The 19,625-nt window shown below is 38.1% G+C and overlaps 1 protein-coding gene across 1 annotated transcript in view; it reads left to right on the top strand.

Moving 5' to 3' along the window:
• The first annotated feature begins 3,044 nt into the window (after positions 1-3,044).
• Hs6st2 (heparan sulfate 6-O-sulfotransferase 2) overlaps positions 3,045-19,625 on the top strand; it is an 87,530-nt gene continuing 70,949 nt past the window's right edge. The window contains exons 1-2 of the mRNA XM_048796567.1: positions 3,045-3,078; positions 7,325-7,394. Coding sequence (XP_048652524.1) covers positions 3,045-3,078; positions 7,325-7,394 — 104 coding nt within the window. The remainder of the gene's footprint in view (positions 3,079-7,324; positions 7,395-19,625) is intronic.

Genomic DNA, 19,625 nt, shown 5'->3' with positions numbered 1-19,625 from the left:
CCAAGGAATATCTGAAAATAGCTGTTAACTTTCAGTTGATGGAGTCAGCCTGTCTCTGCACCTTATTTTATATCTCAAATAGGAGCCTTGCATCATGAGTGGCAAAGCATCTCAGGAGGCAGGAAAAGTCAGGCTTTATTTTATGGCCCTCCCTTTTGTTTTGCTTTGTTTGTTCCATAGGGGGGAAAATACACTTTTGCTGCTTTCTGAAAGACTGAATTGTCAAACAGGTGCTGTAGAAATTTCAGACGGAATATATCCTACCATAGCCAAAGACAAGTTATAGACAAACCCATTTCCCATGAAACACAAGAATCCCAGTCTCCAGATTCTTAATTAGATCAGCACTAGAGGGCACTCTTATGATGCCAAAATGGGAGATTTTTTACTAAAATCTGGTGGGCAGGGTGGGAGTGAGGGGAGGAAGAGCAGGGTGATTTGTAAAGACTAGAGACAACAAACAACATAGAGAAGACATCTGCAACTGAGAATTCACCACTCGCTAACAGATAAGGAAACACTGTTTTTAAAGGCCATTCAGCAGTCAGCCTCATCATGTCCACTTTGTTCCAAAATTTGTTTGGTGCTTTGGCAATGCAAGGCCCAGGTAATAGGCATTATTTCTCAAATGGAAAAAAAATGATTATTAACATGTAATGTAGTAAAAAAGCAAACTTTAGCCAAAAAACAAAATGTGAGAGAGAAGCATAGGAAGATATGTTTACAAGTTAACAGCTATGGGAAAAGAAGAGCTTAAAATGTTTGCAATTTTTTATGGTTGTTTTCCCAGTCTTTTACAACACTTGCTGCTGAAGGGTTCTGATCCTGTGTCTTGGAGAGAAGGTGCCTGCTTGCATGCTGTCTTTATGCATGCTCTGGTAGACACAAGATTGGTGGTATGCTATCAAGGAAAAGGACCAGTAGACTTGGGTCTTATCTCAACACTGCCACTGAGATGCTCTGTGATCTGCAGCGTGTCCCTGCTCCCATGGGTTCTCAAGATTTGGAAGGGTTGCATACCTCTAATGGTCTATAAAAGACATCTTTTGACCCTCAGAGTTTATGATTGATGGCTGCAGAAAGAACTTTCCATGAGTTTTTTTATATTTATTTTTTAGTTGTTATTGGACACAATATCTTTATTTTATTTATTTATTTATTTATTTATTTTATGTGGTGCTGAGGATTGAATCCAGGGCCTTGCACGTGCTAGACGAGCTCTCTACCACTGAGCCATAATCCCAGCCCCTCCATGAGTTTTTTTTTTTAATAGCAACCACTTGAGTTCTGAATCAAACAAGTTGTAGCAGGCATCTTGGGATAAAAGGTGACTTCATGTTATCAATAGAGATGGCAGTGAAAGGACTTGCCAGCTCAAAGGGGCTGGTCTGCTGATATTAATCATTCATTTAGCTTTATGGTCCAAATTGGCCTGGTAAGCTCAAGTGAGGTGGCTCCTAATATATATTGTGTACTAAGCACTAGCCAGAATCTCAATCATGTCCAGGCACAGTTGCCTGGGGAGCTAGTGGGATGTGTGGGAGACCTGATGGCAAGATTGGGCACTGAAGACAAATTTGCCTACTCTGACTTTGCCCCTACTGTCTCAGAGAAATACAGGAGTGTTTCCATGTAGGTCTCAGATTATAAGAGCCCAGGATTATAAACTGTTCTGTTTAACTGTCACAGGACTGTAGATTGAATCAATTTAAGGTCATTTCTCTGAGTCTAGAAGGCTCTATAATCTTCAGATGCTCTTACCCAAAGGCAAGAATCAGATTGAAATCCTTGTCAGCTGCAAAGGAGTAAAAAGGCAAAATGGGTCTGGAAAGCAAGTTTAATATCTTGAGGGAAGGGAGACACTGTGAAAGGAGCAGTTAAACAAACTTAGGGGACCTCACAGTTGTGCCAAGTTCTGGGCCTCAGGGTATTAAAACAAATACTCAAAGAATAAAAGTTAGAAAGAATGTTCTAGATTTTAATATTTTCAGGCCAAACATGAGAAACTCCCTGTCACAATATATGCATAATTTCTAGTGGACTTGGCATGGAACAAGGAAGAAGGCAGAGTGATCAAACAGTAGAACACCGGTGTCGGGACACATCCATTCTATCAATAAATGTGGTTGCTTTCAATGTGGCCTTTCACATGCAGGTGCTTTTAATCACTGGCTTTGGCAGTCTTGTTGTGTTCCCAGGACAGCAAGATGGTTCCATGACAACGGCTTTGAAGCTATGTTCCTGACCTGCCACAGATTCATCATCATTTTGAATTATTCTCTTACTTGCCATATTCATCCTTAGTAAAAATAATCATATATATAAAATTTCAGGCTGACTCTGATCCTTGTACTCTGCTACTGGGTCAACATGCATGATCTCATGTAATCTTCACAAGTATCTTGAAAGCCACATGAAGTTCTATACTTGAAGTCATTAGCCTACCTATGCAAATTGTTTACAGTGGTTTCTGCTTTACTAGGATGGCTTCTTTTCTTATTGGACAGTGCCCATGTCAAAACTTTTGTTAATACATTGAATATCAACATTGGTGCAGGAGCACAGTACTTGTCCCCATTTTGTAGGTGAGGAAATCAAGCTGATATATTAAGGCACTTTTGCAGTGTCATGTAATTAGTAAATTAAAGGGACTAAAAACCAATCTGTGTGACTCCTGGGCATATTTCATTACCCTATACTGCCTCTCAGGCCTGTGTAGAAGCAAAAGGCTAAGGATGAGTATTTTTCACATTTAGCAAGTGAAATAGACAAGTAGCGTGTTTTTCCTAGGGCCTTATCAGATATTCAGGCCCTTTATCTGGCACCTCTATTTGCTTCCACCAGTTTGAACAGAGTCCTTTGCCTGAGACTTTGGAGACTATTACTCATTTAGAGAGACCAAATTAGCAAGCAGAATGTAAGTCTTTTTTTTTTCACTAGGATATACTGTACTTGACCTTCAGAGATCAGATAAAGAATATGTTGTAAGATTTTTAAAAAGGTATGGTGGGTTACTGGGCAGCAATATTCTAGGTCAGACCAGGATGAAGGTGGAAGGACATCCTGTGAAGGGAGAAGGTAGGAAATCAAAGGCACAACTCTGGTGTGGAAGCTGGAAAGAGAGTGAAAAAACCAGTCCAATGTCAGAAAGTAGAGAGGTTGAATGGACCATTTGCTTGGCAGTTCTGGAAAAATGGTAGGCAGTTGCTTCCCACAGAGTGTATTATGTGCTACAGATTTGCAATCAGACCAAAACAGTGTTGATGTGGGATTTGAAACCATCCTTCACAAAATCAGATCATCCATCTAGCTTTTATCTGGGAGTGTGTGGACTATGGTGGCCATTACCAATATCCCGGCTCTTGGCAGATGAGAATCTACATGAGCAGAAAGAGAAATGGGTGTGTGTATGGGGAAGAGAAGAATCAATTTTTCATCAATTAGGTTTTCATTGTTTTTCTCAATTAACTTTCTTTGTATAAATTTTCCATCATAAAGAACCAACCACTCTATACTTCAAATAAACAAAGCTGTTTCCCTGGACAGTATGATGTTCGGCCACATTTCAATTTGGCCATTATTGTTTTAGCCATGTTCTCATTTACTTATAAACTAGAATACTGGGTTCTGGCTTTCTGAGCTACTAGTGGCAGGTGGTACTGTGAAAACAACTAGAGATTAGTGCACTTTTAACTAACTTAGTCCTAAGATGGAAAGTAAAGCTATTAGATAAATAAAAACTATTGGAAGTGGGGAATTTTTTTTAAAAAAATATGTTTTAGTTGTTGATAGACCTTTATTTTATTTATTTATTTTTATATGGTGCTGAGAATCGAACCCAGTGCCCCACACGTGCTAGGCAAGCACTCTACCACTGAGCCACAACTCCAGCCTGGAAGTGGGGGATTTTTATAACCAACCTGTTGACTTCCTTCATCTCCTATAGCTCTCTGAGAAGGTGGAAAAGAGATTTGGTCCAAGATCAAATGAGTCAATGGTAAACAGAATTAAAACCAGGGATCCTGATTCTCAAGCAAGGACTACTGGATTTTTACATCATCCTGTTTTTCCTAGGTCTTAATTTGGTCCTTAATATCTAAGTGGATTATTTTACTTCGGTTTCTGAAGCCCTAAGCACCAGCCCTAAGAATGTCATAATATGAAGGTGTCATAATATGAAGTTCCTGGCTAGCATGAATATCCATCTAGAGTTTGCAGACTCCCAGGTCACTCCCAAATTCCTGTTATTCCAGTGATATATTTGTATTCCCTTCACTTTTATTTTTTCTTTTCTCTGATATTTGAAATTTTTAGGCAGATGCTTCCATTTGAGAAACTGATCACATCATCTTGAACCTGGCCCAGAAAAATATTACTCTTGTTTCTCCTCTAGCCAGCATCTAGGTCATGGGCAGGTTAACCAGGGTTACTTTTTGTCCACCTACTGCTATTGCTTTCCCAGGATGCAGCTTGTTGAGGGCTGAGGAATCCAATCTCAGTGTGTCACCTGGGCCAGCTCCTAGAGAACACAACTGCAGTCAGTGAGAAAAACTCTGTTAGGATGTGGGATTACAGTATTATGAAACTGCCTTTGAGAGACTTTCTGTCTTCAAAGGATTTCAAGGTACAAGCATGAGAGGTCTATGGGCAGGAAATGGCCCAACTGAAGAGAAACCTGTTTGACATCCTTTTGAGAGGGCTTTCCACAGGGGAGAAATCATGAATTTATAATATCTTTTTCAATTAGGAAGAAAAGTCTTTTTAATACAAATGTTGAATCTGAGACTATTGGGTATGTTCTGCACACATAAATAAAGGCATAAATAAAATGAAGAGAAACTCTTTCCTAGAGTTGATAATATATGGTCTGTTTCAGTGGAACTCTTTTTCCAAGCAGATGGCCTAAAAACATTCCCCAAGATTGCCAGCATTGTAGAGGCAGGAACTTTTGTCTGTTTTCTTCATGGTGTATCCTCAATGCCTCAAACAAGGTCCACATGATAGATAATATTTTTGAATGACACATCACAATTAAAGGGTCTTTCTGGAAGAATTAAAAAATAATTTAAGAACCTTCCCACACAATGGACTATTACTCAGCAATAAAAGAGAATAAAATCATGGCATTTGCAGGTAAATGGATAGCCTTGGAGAAAATAATACTAAGTGAAGTTAGCCAATACCCCAAAAGCAAATGCCAACTGTTTTCTATGATATAAGGTGACTGACCCATGATGGGGTAAGGAGGGGGAGCATGGGAGGAATAGATGAACACTAGATAGGGCAGAGGGGTGGGAGGGGAAGGGAGGGGGCAGGGGGTTAGGAAGAATGGTGGAATGTGATGATCATTATTATCCAAAGTACATGTATGAAGATATGAATTGGTGTGAACATACTTTATATACAGAGATATAAAAATTGCGCTCTATATGTGTTATAAGAATTGTAATGCATTCCACTGTCATGTATTTAAAAAATAAAATCAATTAAATATTAAAATAAAAAATAAATGGCATCAATAAATGATAAAAGGAGAACCTTCCCAGAGAGTGTATGTGTATATATGTAGTAGGGCCTTAACAATTAATTTATTTTTTTCTAATCACTATGCCTCTCCTTTTTTTCCCCAACCTTTTTCCCCATGGCCTTTGGTAAACTTTCAATGACCATCCACCCCTTCAATTGATGCACCTGTAATATCTTCATGGATCATCATTGAATACTCCACATCTGGTCATCTTGACTCCCAGGTAAGGCAATGTGCTTCCAAAAGTTTTCTCTGTGAAATCACTGAGCACACTTTAATATGTGGTTGAGAAGTTAATATAGAAATTAAAAAATAATTATAATCTCAAGAGGCAGTAGTTCCCTGATTAAAGTTAACTTTGACCCAGGCCTGATACAAATCAATTATGTATATATTTACATTATTTGAAGATTTCCATTAGTACAATGAAATGAAAATTATGGTTTTAGAAACTGCTGCATATTTGACTTTGGCATTTTCCACTATAAAGAATCAACATATAGCTTTATTTTATTTTGAAAAGTGTTTTCTTGTTGTTAGTTTTCTTTTTTAATCCAAGTTGTATTTTTTTAATTCACAAGGCCATGTGTGGTGCAAGGGCTCCTAGCTTCTCTTTGCTTTGTGGGGACTCTAAGTTATGGGGTAGGTCAGTACACTCTAGATTAATTCTTTCTTGCAGCCAGAGTAGAAGATAACACATTGGGCCTTGGATGGTAAGTCAGCTCATGGGGATGTCTTGTTTAAAAACAGATCTGATGTCAGGACTCACCAGGTATATTGCTTTGTTTTTTCTCCTAAGACTTGCTCCCCCAGCTGTCTTAACAACTGAGAAGCAGAAGAGGCAGCTTAACCACACCAGGACTGATGATAAGTCAGATGTCACTTTTCAAATGACAGCGCAAGGGCTCTGCTGCTAGCTATACTATTAAAAGTCTCTCTTAACTCACCTCTAAAGCCTCTAGACATATTTAATGTGAAGAAACATTTCTCCCAAGAAAATTCACAGGCCATATAACCTGCTTTGGGCACAGAAGTGTTACTACACTGTAATGTCCCTTGTTCTGTTGTAATGAAATGTCAAGCTACCTGAGCTCGTTTGGATCCTCGAGTTAGCAACTAACCTCTGTACAACTTCACAGTTCCTGATAATATCAAAAATTCCCACAGTTGAATTAGTGTTCTATGTTTCTTAAGACATATATTACAAGAAGACCTGAGCAAGTTTTGTAAATTAGAGAAACATTGTTTACTTTGATGAATGTCTTATGTTTGGGTGGAAGAGACTAGAGAGATTATTTATATATCACTTTGTGTGTGCATTGAATTTTCATCTTTTATGGAGCATCAGCAAAGTCTAATCATTCTTTTTCTTTTATTTGTGTTTCATATATTCCTGGTAATGTGAAAAACCCATGCATATTTTCCCTTGGTCTTTTCAATCAAGTGTTTCCATTTTGGTGATGCCACGGGGTTGGACTTGGTTCACCTTTTGGTTTATTGCTTTTTGTTTTTTTGCTTCTATTGCCATTCTTCTTTGTGAAAGGAAATGGAATTAGCATGAGTGAGTAGTAGATCCATTATTCCCAGGCCACAGGCCTCCAGAGAGCTGGCTCTCAGTGCTGCCCTGCCCTTTGCAGCCCAGTGATTCAGGCTGTCCCCATTATTTGAGAGGAGCTATTGGGGAACAAAGTGGGCAAGCCATCCATGAGCTATTTCCTTACAGTTTGGGAAGCTGGAAGAATATGCTACCCAAGTAAAACAGAAATTTTTTATTATTTTAACTCTTCTCTTGCCAAGCTCTTGCTAGCGACTGGTTTTACTGTTCCTTTAACAGGTGGAGGATTTTTCAGATTCTAGACGCAGCGAGGTAAGTAACAATGCATTTTTAGTTTCACTGAGCTCAAGAAAGATAGAATAATTGATTCTGCTATTGTCTGTCAGTTTAATTTTTTTAAATGGTTATTTTTTTTTTGTTTGAAAAGATTCTTGCCAGGGTTCTTTTTGCATTTAAAACAGCAGTTTCAGGTCTGAAGGCTTACCTAGTTCAGAAGTAAAATGAATGTCCAGGACCACCACCCCAGACTGTTGGGCAGTAGGTCATTAGTTTCTTTTTGTCTTTTTGCTGAAATTGGATAAGTAGAATGTGTAGTTACAAAGACCCACACCATTGGCAAACTGGTCTTTATATGACTTCAGGCATGCCTACCTGTCCATAAGCTGGATGGTGGTTTAGAGAACAACTAAATCAGCATTTCCTTGAAAGGAAATCAATTATGTGAAAATATCAGTTCTTTTAAAGTATACAAATATGTAGACTTGCAAGGCAGAGGAATCCCATAGGCCAGGGGTCTTTATGACATGAACCCTGCAGGAGAACAAATCTAATCAGGCACAAGAAAGTTCCTCTCTGTGGGAGAGAGGAGGCACTGAGAATGCTCCAGGAAAGTGCCCACTGGTGCCATGGGCTATAGCATCATATTGCCACTGGAGCTGAAGAGGCAAATGAGAATTAGAAGTCATTTTGTAACAGCATGCCATAGTTGCTTGGCATGTTGTCTTCTAAAGTTACGATGCTCCCCCAAATTGTATTTGGCCTACTGTAGGCTTATTGGCCCCAGAAATATTTACCAGTGCCTCTGTTTTCTCTTCCTACCCACCTGCATACCACCCTGTGCTTCCTGGCCAAATAGATTAGGGAAAGCAAAGGCTATCAATTTGGCATTCCTCCATCAGGGCAGACTCCCATGAAAATAGATTAGATGGGCCAATGTTAAGATGCCCAGTTTAGCTTTCAGCAGCTGGGTTTGCATATTCCTTCCATTTCCATATTCCTTGGGGAATTTACTTGACAACTGAGAATAATAAATTCAGTAATTTTACAATCATATTGTAAGTCATTGACATGAAAGGTATAGATTTGCATAGGAACTTAATCATATGAGTATGGGATGGCATTTAAAGATCATAGATTAGATATGTCTTGGTGGTAACACAGGTTCTGCTACTGTCTAATTGGGTGACTTTGGTCAAGTGTTGTTACCACTCTGAGCCTTAATTTTCTCATGTCTGAAATAAAATAAAGTAGATGACCATTAAGAGAATGGTCAATAAGGCAGGTACTCTTCTCTCTATAATAGTTTCTATAGGGAAAGTGTTCAGAATTTTATTTTCTTTTTGCTGATCAGTTGGACCAGAAGTTACATCAGAGCAACTTCTACCTGGTCTTAGTTAAAGTGAAAGAAAAGAGAAATACAGATGGTGAGGTGGAAAAGAAATGCTTTGGTAAATATCAGTGGGGCCATTTTTGAATTCTGGTGGCCTAAATGATATATGAAAACTATTTGCAAGGCTAGCATATTTTTAAACCACTAGTAAAATAATAAAGCAACAATTCATTTGGTAGTCCCCATTGTATGAGCAGTTTCATAAATGTATAAGATTATGATTATCTCTGCCTCATAATTAACAATTTCCATAAGTACTTGCTATTATTTAGTTGCCTGAATGGATTTTTGTAATCCAGAGGAAGAAGGGAACAATCAGTGGAAGCCATCCCAAATGCCTAGTATTATTGTTACATGCATGCACAATTAACAGTGATACTAATTGCTTCAGACCAGAACCTCATTTGTTTTTCTATAGACAGCAAAAACAAATTGCCAGAGTTTTTGTTACTCTCTCTCTCTCTTTCCCTCTTTATCTCTCTCTGAGAGCCAACTGTATCTTATAAAGTCTGCAGTTGGATATGAGCAAATTATTTGGTGAGATTTTTCAGTGTATCATTTTGTGATGGATTTTTTAAGCTTTTGTTTGCTAGCAATCAATGTCTTGAACAGACAAAATTTGCTTTTATAATATCTTAATGATAGGCCTCTATAAATTTTATGAATATAAAGATGTTCACATACCAGCCAGTTTTGCTGCTGAATTTACATTCTATTTCATATTCCATATTTTTAAACTTATTGGCATCAGACCTGCATACATGATTCATAGAAAGTCAAGGCTAGAAGGGGCCATTAAGATCACACCTGCCAAATTCTCTCATTTTTCAGATGAGTCTGATTGTCAGTAATTTGAATCTCGGTAATATCCACCAAATTAATGATGCCACACATTCTTTTTAAACTTTCAAACCATTGGGAACAATTGCTGTAAGTCTATTTGAGTTATAACTGGTTGTTTTGGAATCCTATAGCTTCAACTTATTTTCTAACGAGCCAAATCAGAGTTTGTAAAATATGCCCTCATAAGGTTTACCCAAATCTAACCAGGATGTTGATGGTGTATGTGTGGAAGGAGATATTCTATGTAACATGCCTGGCAATAGGAGATATTTAACCAATATCAACTAATTTCCCCTCATACACAGATTACCTTAACTATCATAAACATTCAGTGACTGACAACATGGGCTTTCCGAATCAAACAAATCTCAGGTCCAATCCTTGCACTGTCTCTAGCTGTGAGACCTTGAGTCATTTATTTAACCTCTGTTGGCTTCAGTTAGTTCTCTCACATGTAAAATGTAACTATTTTATAGAATTATTATGAGGATTAAAATGAAACCATGCATTTTAAGTGTTTAACACTGTTCCTGGCTCATAGTAAAAAGTCGATAAATAGTAGTGGTTATTACCTTCATTATCTGGCACACCCAGTAGCCAGCCTCATTCGATACTAATATTTTATTTAATGGCGATTTGGGGTACCAGCATGTATACCTGTACACATTCATCTATGGTCACACAAAGTCCACAAAGAATGGCATTGATAAGACTGCTTTCCCAAAGGTTATCTGTTGACGACCATTTTATAAAATCTCATGTCTGCTTCTCTGAATTCAGTTTTCTGGGCCTCTTTGGAGATTCAGGGGCTTTGGTACATCTTCTCTTGCTTGAAAGTGTTTGTAATTTATCTTGGTATCTTCTCAGCACTCCTTATATTTCTTTTGTTTGAATCTCTTTCTCTCCCCACCCCACCCCCATTGCCCCAACAGCTTCTCCCTACCCTTTGCCCCCTTAAATGGAGCAATTCCCAAGGTCCTGTCTGTCATTGATCTGCTTCTTTTCTCTTGCTATGTTGTCTCCCTGCGTAATTTCATCTCCTCACAGAGCTTCACCTTTAACCTCTACACTAATGATTCCCAAATTGACCTCCAAGATCCTTAATTCATTCCGGAGCTCCAGGCTAACTCCAATTTCCAGTTGCCTGCTGAGAATCTCCAGGGCAGGATATCCTAGGAGGCTGAGAGTGTAGTCTGGCTTTTGTCATCCCCTCAGGAATGCAGATGGAGGAATCTAGCTTCAGATGTATTAAGAATTGAAAACAAGGAATGAATCTGGGACATTAGCTTGAGCAGAAGTAAAAGCAGTCACAGTTAGCAAAGTCATTCAAAATGGGCTTTTTTGGGAAAGAATGACAGGTAATCTGAATTTCTGTTATTATGAACTGGAGATTGAAATGGCAGTTAGAACTTTAAAAGGTGTATGTGTTTTCTAAGGAGAAGGGAACAGCTTTCCTAGTGAAAACTGAATTCAATTTTTAGATGTGGGAAGATTGGCGTGTTTGAAGGGAATGTTAATTAAAATCATCTTTCTTGGGACACCTATGGTTAATGTTGTTTTGGTGTTTTGTTATAAAAATGCATATGCCAGAGAGAAGGATGATATATTCAGGCTGAAGGATAAATGTGGGAATTTTGAGAGCACATGTGTGCACAGACATATATTTACATACTGGGTCACATACACCTAAAATTTGGAATGTGTGCAAAGCATTCTTTCAGGGAGTAGGTAGATTTTTTTTTCTTTCATTCATTCTGCAAATGTTTATTGAATAGCCAGGCTCTCTGTGGAGATTGAGACTGTGATGATAGAACATATAAGGTCTCTGTCCTTAAACATCTGATTCATTTTTCTTTAGTTATATACAGGTACACTGAGAGCTGAATCTTGTCAAGAAATATCTGCAACATGTGACAAGTTGTTCAATGACTATAACTTTGCTGACAATCTTAATGACCAAAGAGGAACTTAAGGGAAATAAGGCAGTGCTAAAGTGGGAAAGAATGTGCATAAATTTGAATTAGAAATTGATTTCTTTCTTTAAATTTAGAAAATATTGAATTGCTTTGGGGTTTTACATTTCAAGTTGGTCTGTCAGTGTTTCAGGCTGGAGTGAGAATGATTATGTCTAACCCTAAAACTTAATTAGAGCAAAGGGATAGACAAATCTTGGTTAATGTGTGGACTGCTGTTAGGAGAAGTCGTTGTAAACAAACTATTCCTATGGAAACTAGAAACTCAGGGCTAATATCTTTAGCAGAGAACAGTATCCTATTTGCAGAAGGGTGGTCCCATTTTTTGCCTTAAGTCTAGTCACTTGCAGTTGAGTTTACTACTCTATGGGATATTTGAAGGCCATCTTACTGGCCACGTGGGAATTGTCTACTTAGTCAGGGTGAGTTCCATGCCTTCCACCATGGTATCCTATCTGTTTATTTAGACATGTGCATGGATGTCAGTTTGTGAGACTTAATTCCAAGTGTTCTTGGTTCCAGCTGTCAATTTAATAGTCCCCTTCATGGTCACTGGCATAATTCCAAGGATCACTCATTGCACTATTAAACCCATATGTCCTGCCATGGCTGTGTAGATGGCACCACCCTGTTCCACTATGTTAGCACCTTATTCATATCTTGCATGCCACAAAAACTCTCATAATAATGATACACGTATTGATCAGTACTTTTATTTCCTTTGTCTTAAGTGAGTTAAAGATTGATGAGCTAGAGACAACCTCTTGTTTTCGCTGGAAACTCAAAATTCAAGGGTATGTTCTATTATTCTTGAGTCTTGAATACATTTATTCTCACAGTTTTCATCAACCCTAGTTTAACTCCTTTTATGTTTTGGAGACTTATTTTTTCTCTATGTATTTATTGAGCACTTACTCTGTTCCAGGAACTCTGTTCCAGGAACAAGGGATAAGACAGACAAGATCCCCATTCCTGTGTTTCTGAAGGAGTGTGCAGAAGGAGGTTAGTGGAGGGAAATTGAAAATCAAAAAGTAGACAAGTAAATGAACAAGATAATCCCAGACAGTGTTAAGTGCCATGAAGGAAACAAGACAAAGTGGAAAGGAAATTGTGATATGGATGGGGAGTTACCAGGGAGGATTTTACTCTTTGCTTTTGTTAGTTATGACAAGACATTGGTTACAATTTGGGCCCTTCAGTTTCCTGTTTCATGCTTCCCTGAATTCAGTATGAATCCTAATTTTTCTGCTCTTGGCCTCTCTTTCATTAGGGCTTTCTCTCCTTAGCTAGTCCCAGAGCATAACGCAACATATACCCTTGTCAAACTTCCATTCTACATTTTTCTTACTTTATCAGCATTGCAATCAGGCAGGTTGCTCTCTTCCCTATTATAGAATATAAATGGGCTTGTTAATCCCTTTGAGATATTTCACTTGATTACTCAGATCATTTTTGTTAGTAAGGTAAACTACCTGTTGAAAGAAAAATACAAGCATTAAAGATTAATAAATGCTTGGTTTTGCCTGATTCTGTAGAGAGGAGAGCCCTGGATTGGGAGCTGGAAAACCTGAGTCACAGTCTTAACCGCTACAAATGAGTGATACGACCTAAGAAACACTGCTTCCTCTCTCTCAGCCTGTTTCTTCATTGAGGAAACCCATGTTCAAAATAGGTGATCCCTGAAGTTCTTTTGAGCACTGAAGTGGTGCATGCAATTAGTTGTTTTCAGAGATATGAGCCAAAATCTCTTCCCAGCATTTTGTTTAATTTTGTAAAGTGGATATGTAGGAACATTTTCCAGTGTATCAGAACTGCTTAGATTAAACATACATTTTTTGTGTTCCAGCAAAAGCCAGCTATACAATTCTTGTAAATGTCACAAGAAGTTAAAACACTGCTTCTTGTTTTAACCTCTGCCAACGAGGGCAACAATTCAACACCACAAGTGCAACTATCAACTTCTTAAATGGGAGCTTCTGAAAGTTCATTGTCTTTCCTGCTTGCCCACAGGGAATCAGCAAAGAGAACTGACTGCCATTAAAATGAAGGAAGGCATTCAAAGTTGGTTTCAAAATGTTGTGATACAAGTGTGGCATGCTAGAGATCTAGGTGCCAGGAACAAGCATGTTCATTCTTAGAAGGCACCTCATCTTGCTACCATCATTCTGTTGGCTTCCTCAGCACCTAATCAAGGCTCAGTTAGGAACTGAGATCAGAGATAAAAAGCTTCCCTTCCCTCACTTCCCCCACACCTTCCCACATCTATTCTGTTCAGCCCTGTAAGGAGAAGATGGAGAAGCAGAAAGATGGGGTTTGGAGAAGGTAAAAGAGAAAGGAAGTTGTCAATATTCAAAATACCTTCACATCCCTTTTCTTTAAAAATTCTATGTTGTAATAAAAAAATTTAAAAATGTACATAAAGTGCTGTAAAAAAGAGTATAGATTATGGAGACTGATGGCCTGGGTCAAATGTTGGCTTAATCAAAGAGTTTTTCTCCCCCTATGCCACCTTTCTGAAAATTGGTGATGATGGTAACAGAAGGCACCTCACTGGATTGTTATCAGAACTGAATTATTTGGTTTAGTAAATCAATTACCATAATGTGTGCTCTACAGAAAGCACTCAGTGAACATTAGGTACTATTATGTTCTAGCAGTTGAACAATACATTTTTCTTTTGTAAAAAAAAAAAAATTCTATGTTGTCACTGTTCCATTTAGTCAGATACTTGGCTGTATTCTAAACACAACAAATCAGCTCTGTAACTAGATTTTGGAAAGGAAATCTTTTAAAAACTAGAGAAAAGCCAGGCATTCGTGATGCATGCCTATAATCCCAGGGACTCAGGAAGGAGGCTGAGGCAGGAGGATGGCGAGTTCAAAGCCAGCCTCAGCAATGGTGAGGCTCTAAGCAATTCAGGTCTCTAAATAAAATACAAAATAGGGCTGGGGATGTGGCTCAGTGGTCTAGTACACCTGAGTTCAATCCCCAGTATCAAAAAAACAAACAAACAACAACAACAAAATAAATAAAACAGAGAAAAGCTAAGCATGCTTCTTTGGCAAAGGAGTCTGTAGAAAGAGGAGCCAAGATGGTTTGGAAACACCAAGAAACCAACTCTGATTCACAGTCACAGAGATTCTTGATATAGAAGAAGAGTGGCATTTAAGGAAAGAGATGAGGAAACAGCACAGGGACTTCTTGTTGGACTCTAGACTCTGATTTAAAGGCTGATATGTTCTGCAGGTGAGGAAATAGATATATCCCCGAACAATGACTTACCTAAGCACATGCAGCTAATTAGTGGTAGGTGAAGGACAAGAACCTAGGTCAACTTCATCTGGTCCAGGAATTTGATTTGTAAATAACTATACTAAGTAATGTTTTTCTCTTGCTTGCTTCTTCTTACTATTTAATTATTGGTGCTGCATTTATTGCCTACACTTGTAACTCATGATTTTCAAAGAACTTTATCAACTGAAGTGGGGAAAAATCCTTTAGGAATAAAGATCATTCTGTTCTGGAGGGTTTGGTGCCAGCTGATAAATAGTAGAGGGTCACATAGAGGAGAGAGTGACTAATCATTGCCTAAATATTGTTAAATATTGCCTAAAACTCAGTTGAAATAAACCAAGAAGGGGAGAAGGGGAGGATTATACTGGGCATTCACAGTTAAAGGTGCACATCCCTTTAGAAATTCATTTTTTTTGTTCCTGGTCCTGAGAATCAAACCCAGGAGGGCCTCATGCATGCAAGACAGATGCAATATTCATTCTTAATGGCACTGTGTTTTTTTTTCTCCATCAGAAGATTTAAATATCTTTTGTTTTAGGTTTCATAGTACTTTGACTCTTTCTCTAGGTATATTTGTAGCCCTTGTCTTATCTTTTTATTCAGTATTCTAGATCTTCTTTTGTTTGTAATGTTTTCTATGAGTTTGGTCTCACTGTCTTGTCCAGGACTCTGATAGGACAACTATATATCATAGGAGATCTTATGTGTATGTAAAATGGAGAACACTGTTTCACAAGTTAGAAATTACTAGATTATTTCTGTTCCCCTTCTGGGTTGAAATATTTCCTCTTTGGCAAATGGCTCTTCTCCACAATCTTAAAATTGCACCTAGGAAGAAAAATGTTTATCATTGTGTCATCCTCGGTCTTCCTGTCCCTTCACTTTCATTGGCTTAACTGTCCAGAGGGCTCCATTGGTTTTCTAGACAGCTCAACCTTGCCTCATCGGCCAGGCACTGAGATTAAGATTATAAAGGGGCTTCTTCAAGGCCTCATGTGGTTTGAAAACCTGCCACAGTCTGGCTGGGCACACAATCACGAGCCACCACACAGCTTGCAGATTCAAACAGCAACTCTTTATTCCCGAACTCACACCAGCCGTCTACAATCACGTTCTGGGGAAATCCACGTTCTCTGCCCAAATCCACGTTCTCTCCCAAATTCACCTCCACTGGGCTTCTGTCTCCCAAAATATACTGTCTGAATCCCGTGAGAACTCAAGGGGAACTTAGGCAGCAGGATACGCCCTATTCCCAGCAGGAATAATCTTAAACCTTAAACCTGGAACCTAAACTGGGAACGCCCTAAACCCGATTATGTTAAACCGGGAACACCCTAATCCGCCCTGGTCCTTGAGCAAGGTCAACTACATTCAATGTCACTGCAAAATGTCAGCAACATGGGGTACGCTGGCAAGGAAATTGTCATACCTACTTGGCTAATGGCTCCCAGCAAAAACCTTTTTCACTTTCCTAATTTGGGTAGTGGGCATGCTAGAAACCATCTATAAATGGCATTTGGCAGCACATCGGTCTTTCTTCTTGTGGCTTTTACAATTGCTAACCTGATGTCTGCTTGCCACAGGGCACAGTTTACCTTCTCTTCTCTAGGAGCTCTTGTTCATTTTTCAGGAGACCTGAAAGGATACTGCTCATGTACAACCATGGAATGTCAGAGTCCTATTAATCTGGCATAAATGGGTCCTTAAATGACCTTTACTGATTGTTTCTATATTAAAATGTAAATGTGTTTGAGACAATGTGAGGTGCCTGTGCATAGTCTTTCTCCCATCTTTTCATATGAATTGATTTGACAATGTCATAGAAGATGCATGAAGCAAAATAAAGAGTTTCTTAAGCCCATTACAGCTTATTGGCATGGAAAGGAATAAAAGCTACAGGGAAGAAATGAACATTGTGCATTGCTTTATGCAGGAGCCACTTTTTTTTTTTTTTTTGATTCATGAACACCTTTTAGACAATAGTCTACCTTCTGAATCTATACAGGGGAAAGTGGCCACTGTGATATTCTTTTGCTTAAATAATATTTTCTAACTAATTAATGGGATTTAGCTTCTGGTTACATAGGAAAGAAAGAGTTTTTCTGAAATTTGAAAGGGGTGAAATAAACTGAGAATCTCAATAAACTCACTATAATTATAAATTCTGGCATCTTGTAAGAGAAAATGAAATAGGATAGGAGCTTAGTATTCTCTGAAAACACATAATATCATATAATTGAAGAACCATGTGATTTAATAATCACTGATCGTAAAATCTGAATGAAGCCATCTACTAGGAGAGTTCAATACGCTTTATTTATTCTTCCCTCTGTGAGCAAAGTCAGTGTCTTCTTTACACTGCTTGTGAAATAGTTATAAATAAAATAATACTGTTGAAGTTGATTTTAACTTCACACTAGATGAGCTTCAGTTTACTGTGAGTTCCTGAGCATTGCATTTCCTATCTGACTGCTAAGTGAAAGCTGGGTAACAGTCCTGCATCTCAGCTTTCTGTCCTACAACAACCATAAGCTCAAGATCGCTGATTTCTTCCTCTTCTCCTGCAGGAGATGTTTCCTGTTGGGGCAATGGGTACTTTACTTCACTACCTTTCATAGCCTACAATCAGGTAGATTGGAACTGAGTCATTTTGAGACCAAGGGGCAACAGATGAGGCCTTCAATTGATTTGAAGAAACCAGGAAGAGACCTGCAACTTATTGCTTATCCAGTAATATAACTGAAGATTTACAGTTGATTGATTAATTCATTCAGTCATTACAGATATATTTATTGAGCAACTATCATAATCTAACACTATTCTTAGTACTAGGGACATTGCAATTGAATGAAACAAGTTCTTCTTTAAGGGAATTTAACATTCTAGTGACAGATACAAATAACCCAAAGTAAACAAGTAAATAAAACATTTCCAGATTGTGACAAGTATTATGGAAGAAATAAGCAAAGTTCTTGATAAATAATGTCTAGTCTTTGGAATAACCTCAGTGGGAGCAAACTTTATCCTTTGTAGATGGGTTTTATTTTTGGAGACATCAAAAACAATATGGCGTTAGGTCTTATAAATACAGTGGAAGATCAAATTGATTGGTAAAGGTTTGGGAACCAAATAAGAGTTATATGTAATTACTGTATTATTTTTGAGTGTCTCTAAAAATAAATAGTATGCTAACTCATGATAAAGAACTTTAAGGGGCTGGGGATATGGCTCAAGTAGTACCACACTCACCTCGCATGCATGAGGCACTGGGTTCGATCCTCAGCACCACATAAAAATAAAATAAAGATATTGTGTCCACCTAAAGCTAAAAAAATAAATATTACATATAGACAAATTCCTTTAACTGTTATGTTGGTATATAAAACTGTTATGTTGGTATATAAAATAAACAAACAAACAAATAAATAAATGGAAGAGTAGAGAAAGGGATTGGGGTGGGGAGAAGGAGAGGGAAGAGGGTAGTCTAGGGGATTGTGCATTGCTTTATGCAGGAGAAATAGAGAAAACTATGTTAATGAATTTATGAATATGCCAGAATGAGTCTCACTATCATGTATAACTAGAGTGCACTAAAAATTTTTAAAATAAACATTTAGAGATATCTCAAACCATGTGGTACAGCTGTAACACATGACATTTGATCATACTAGCTTATAATTCAGTTATTTTAATTTATTAGCCCAAGAAGCAAAATTTCATTTATTCTGCTTTGTATCGAACAAATCCATAGAATACTAATATGCCACTTTGATGAGGTATGGTAGTTTATTTTAATTAAAAAAATAGTTGTAGATGGATACAATACCTTTATTTTATTTATTTTTATGTGCTGCTGAGGATAGAACCCAGTGCCTCACACATGCTAGGCAAGTGCTCTACCACTGAGCCACAACCTCAGCCCTGGTATGATAGGTTTGAGTCTAGGAAAAGCAAGGATGTTATAAGTAAGGATATTAAGATGGAGGTAAATGATAGGAGACCTGAAACCCTTTTTATGCTCTTTCTTGGGCTAACTTAGTTTCTACCACTTTCTTTCAGTGATTCCATTTGCCCTAGAAATACCACCACCACCACCACCACCACCCATGCTAATAAACAAGATTTTGTAAAATGAGAAGAAGCCATGGTAGGGGGTTTAATTAAATGTTTAGTGTGATTGCAGCTCCTGGCTTTGAGATGCATGGATCTTATCAATAGGTATTTACTTGATCAACTACTCTGCCAGACACTATGCCAGGCACTGGGAGTACAGAGGTAAATCAGAGAAAGGTCCTGCCTTTGTGGAAATTAGAGTTGAACTGGGGAGACAGAACTAAATATTGTGGTGGAATATAGTAGATGTTAATATAAAGGTACACACTTGGTGCCTCAAAGGATCTGCACTAGCTTAAGGTTGTTGGGTCGGCAGCTACTGAGAGAACTGTTCTTTGATAGCCCAAGGTAGAATAGGTATGCTCATTTTCTTTACGTCACATATAAATCTCTTTGCAGTCTTGGCATGGTTCACATGCATACACATGTGAATTTTTTTTTTAATTTTTATTGTTGGTTGTTCAAAACATTACATAGTTCTTGATATATCATATTTCACACTTTGATTCAAGTGGGTTATGAACTCCCATTTTTACCCCGTATACAGATTGCAGAATCACATCAGTTACACATCCATTGATTTACATATTGCCATACTAGTGTCTGTTGTATTCTGCTGCCTTTCCTATCCTCTACTATCCCCCCTCCCCT

The sequence above is a fragment of the Marmota marmota genome, unplaced genomic scaffold (assembly GCF_001458135.2).
Source record: "Marmota marmota marmota unplaced genomic scaffold, marMar, whole genome shotgun sequence".
NCBI lineage: Eukaryota > Metazoa > Chordata > Mammalia > Rodentia > Sciuridae > Marmota > Marmota marmota.
This window is presented reverse-complemented; position numbering and strand designations above follow the sequence as displayed.